At 39.4% G+C, this 3656-nt stretch overlaps 1 protein-coding gene across 1 annotated transcript; it reads right to left on the bottom strand.

Annotated features, from left to right (window-relative positions):
- Positions 1-1427: 1427 nt before the first annotated feature.
- On the bottom strand, positions 1428-3656 carry LOC105121235 (cinnamoyl-CoA reductase 2-like). The gene is made up of 6 exons (XM_011019793.1): positions 3348-3656; positions 3091-3248; positions 2797-2985; positions 2116-2269; positions 1793-1985; positions 1428-1716 (listed from the first exon to the last, which is right to left on the bottom strand). The coding sequence occupies exons 1-6, from the start codon at positions 3469-3471 to the stop codon at positions 1635-1637; spliced, it is 900 nt and encodes a 299-aa protein (XP_011018095.1). The 5' UTR covers positions 3472-3656; the 3' UTR covers positions 1428-1634.

Genomic DNA, 3656 nt, shown 5'->3' with positions numbered 1-3656 from the left:
TTAAACGAAGGATGAGCCCAAATCCAAAAGGTGAATGGGCTGGACCGAAAGACATCGCCCAATTTCCTCACTCAATATTAACGTAGCCTGACCCACAAACAAAAGAAACAATCAATTCCTATACTTGAGCGATCAAAGCGAGAAACTCTGAAGAACCTCGCCCAGGACTTCTATCATTTAAAAAAAAACAAAATCACTAAACATGCGCATGGATATAACCAAAATTGTTTCCAAGTAACCCACGAAAATACGTTGATCATAACTGGAGATCCATAGAGCTAATCCATCCAAAAACGTATTTGCAGCAACACAAAACATACTAACATGCTGGATGCTTAACTAATTTCATACTATCCCCTCCGAAGAATGTAGACATTGTTAACAGTTTTCCCAAGATCAAATCAATAGCATGCCGCATAGACTAAAATTCTATTTTCTGCATTTAGAATCCTCTAATCACACAAGGTCATCATTATTTGTTCGTCTATCAATTGAAAGGTCACAATCTCATACTATCATCCAAAACGTAAAAATAAACCAATTAATCGTACACAAAAACCACGACCTAAACGCGTCGCGCCACCAGGAAGAGCGCGGTATGACGCTTTTAACGCCGCTACGGAAGCCGATGTTTGCCCATTAGAGAAGTTCCAGACTAAAGTGGGAAAAGCATGAGCCTTGGAGATAGCATAAAGAAGAAGAAAGGAAAAATAGTTTCGCACTTCAAAGATTTCAGTTTTTCAGGTACTTGCTTTGTTTCTTGGTTCTTATGAATTGTCTAATTAGATCCTTTGGAAAATGCTAAGATTTGGAAAAATATCTCCATAGTCTCCTCTCATCTTATTAGCTAAAACATCTCCAATCTGAATCTTGAAACCTAAACATATGTTTCAGAGACCTAACTATCCATGCAGGTCATGCATTTTTTCTTCCGTTTATCCCTCCTTAACTTGCAAGAAATAGCGATGAATGAGAGAAATCCTCCTCCTCTTGGTCTATTTCTACCCACACACATAGTTACAAGAGCACATGGAACAAATGTAATTATAACCATGGCCTTCTTGTTTATATGATCAACCATAATTTTATACCCGGTCTGTAGCCAAATAACTGGAATGTTGATGAGAAGTGTTTTCACATGCTGCGTTTTGAGCTCCATGTTTTTTGGAACACAGGTTCTTTGTCGAAACAAGAGACTATCTAATACTATTTCATGGTATATAAAGTTGCAGGTACCTCAGTGAGAGAGTTACCTCATCGTAAGTAGAGAATTTGTGCCTGCTACGTGTGTCATAATGCCTACACAGGCTGCACAAAATTTATGTGCAAGGTGGGTGGTTCGCGACTCCTAGGAACTTAAAAAAAGAAGCTCGGAGGTGTATACACATGGCAGTATTGGATAGCCCGAGGAAAGTCAGGATTGAGAAAAGTCAAACAGTAAAGTTCTAGCCGGCCAGAATTTTTTATGTTTTTTTCTTTGGATTTACACCGACTACGAAAGAGCTGGAAGAAAAATTTATTTGTTTTTGACTAATAGTACGAAGTAGCAGTACTAGAACAAAGCTGACAAAAATAAACCGCGCTTGATGTAGATCCAGCCTGAACTCGACCTCGCCTGTGTCCCATGAACAGATCTAGGCAGTACCCTCAACCAGCTTGTTCAACTTTTTTGTCCTCAGCCTCTCAGCGTATACCTCACTTCCTTGGTATTCGTACCTGTACATAAGGAAAGCACCAAATTAGTAAAACTTCTGCGTCAACGTAGCATCTTCATTTCCCTTTATAACACTACCTTTGCGGCAATGATATCAGAGGGCTCAGGCTTTGAGTAAGTTTGACAGCTTCTTCCTCAGTATGCACAGTCTGATTGAAGCAGAAATACCGCCCGCATGTGGAGCGATCCTGGAAAGCTCGAATATGGACATCAACCAGGAAGTTCACGTCTACAGAGGCGAGGACTCCATTTTCATACATTTGAGCTACCCCTGTTACATTTTTTATAGTTGAAACAGATTGAGGATCATTTCAGAATCTCACGCTGAGATGCCGACCAACTTTTTCTTTTTTGGTCAAAACATAAAGAGTAGATGGATATGCCATCGCATGCATCTGTACCTTTGAGGTATGACATTGTTGATAGGGGGTTCTGTTGAGAGACACCAGGACCCAAAACTAGTCCAGCATTTATGGAAACCATGTTGAGCTTACGGTCCATGGCTAAAGCCCAAGCAGCATGTTCAGAGAGTGTCTTTGCCAGGGCGTACCATAACTGTCAAACGACAAGGTAAAACTTCTTAACATAAGCAAATTCTAATCTAAGGCACTTCCCTTCATAGAAGCAAAATCCCAGTATATATCTTCTTGCTTCTGAAAGCAAGAACTCTGAGAATTTGGTCATGTCACCTTTCAGAAGTAGTTTTCAAAGCAATAGACGATGCACAGAGAAGAAAACCAGCGACACACACACTAACAGTATTTTTAATCATGTCATGACATTTTTTAAATTAGAAAAAAATAAAAATTTCGCTTTCGAATCTTATACTTTTTTTAAAAATCGAGCACCAACTTGAAAGATAAATTAAAATGGGTTTCATAACATATGTGGGACATTTTGAATAATACGAATCTATCACAAGATGCTCAGTGCACTACAGAAATGGTCCTTTACTATTTCAAGATGTTCTCTGGTGGAGGAAAGAAAGCTAAATAGCATCATAATGTGTTCATAGCATATAGCACAATCAAAAGAGAAGGGACCCAAGAACCAGGGCAAAAAATAGTTTCAGGGGTCCAAACCTTCAGTTTCCTGCAAAATTCTTGATCGCTCCAAGACCTCTCGTCTACATCCTCCTGTGAACAAATGTTCTCTCTCCATATTGCCGCAGTTAGTGAAGAGCTGAATATAATCTTTTCAATGGTATCGGTCTGTGCACATGCCTCTACTACATTGATTGCTCCTCTAACTTCCAAATCAATCATCTTGTCCTGCCAAGATCACATGAAAACAGTGTCTCCTAATCACAAAAGGAAGAGAGCAAAATTGTAGATATAGGGGACAAGCTAGCTAGTTTGATTAGATAATTAACATACATCATAACCATCTGGACAGTCCAAGCAGCAGAACATAGCAGAACAACCCTTCAAAGCAATTAGAATGCTATGGTAATCCAAAACATCAACTTCAAATACCGACAATCTCTCCTCCTCTCTCGCCAAGTCCCTTATCTTCTTCTCCATCCCAGTCTCACCTGAAGAAAACCCAGAACATGAAAGCTGATAATTAACACAAGCCTAAAGCCACATAACAATATAACCAAAGACACCAGAGAGTGAAGAAGATGACTTGCCATTATACTTCTGTATGGCTGCGTGAACTGTATATCCTTTACTTAGTAGTCCCTTGAGAATCCAAAAACCCACATAGGTTGAGGCATCAAGAACACAAACTGAGGGCAGCTCTTCAATATCCATCCCAGCTCTTCCGACTTTCTTTCAATTTTCTCTTTGCTAAAGTTTCTTTGCTGCTCCTCCTCCAATGAGCTTTTACATATATTTATATATACATGTAGCAATGATTACGATAGAACGCAAGATACAATAATAGAAGAAGAGTTGGTGAACTGTGTTCTTACACGTTCCCATCTACTCACCATCTT

The sequence above is a fragment of the Populus euphratica genome, unplaced genomic scaffold, assembly GCF_000495115.2.
Source record: "Populus euphratica unplaced genomic scaffold, PopEup_1.0 scaffold31.1, whole genome shotgun sequence".
Taxonomy (NCBI): Eukaryota; Viridiplantae; Streptophyta; class Magnoliopsida; order Malpighiales; family Salicaceae; genus Populus; species Populus euphratica.
Note: the sequence above shows the minus strand (reverse complement) of the source record. Positions and strands in the feature narration are given on the sequence as shown.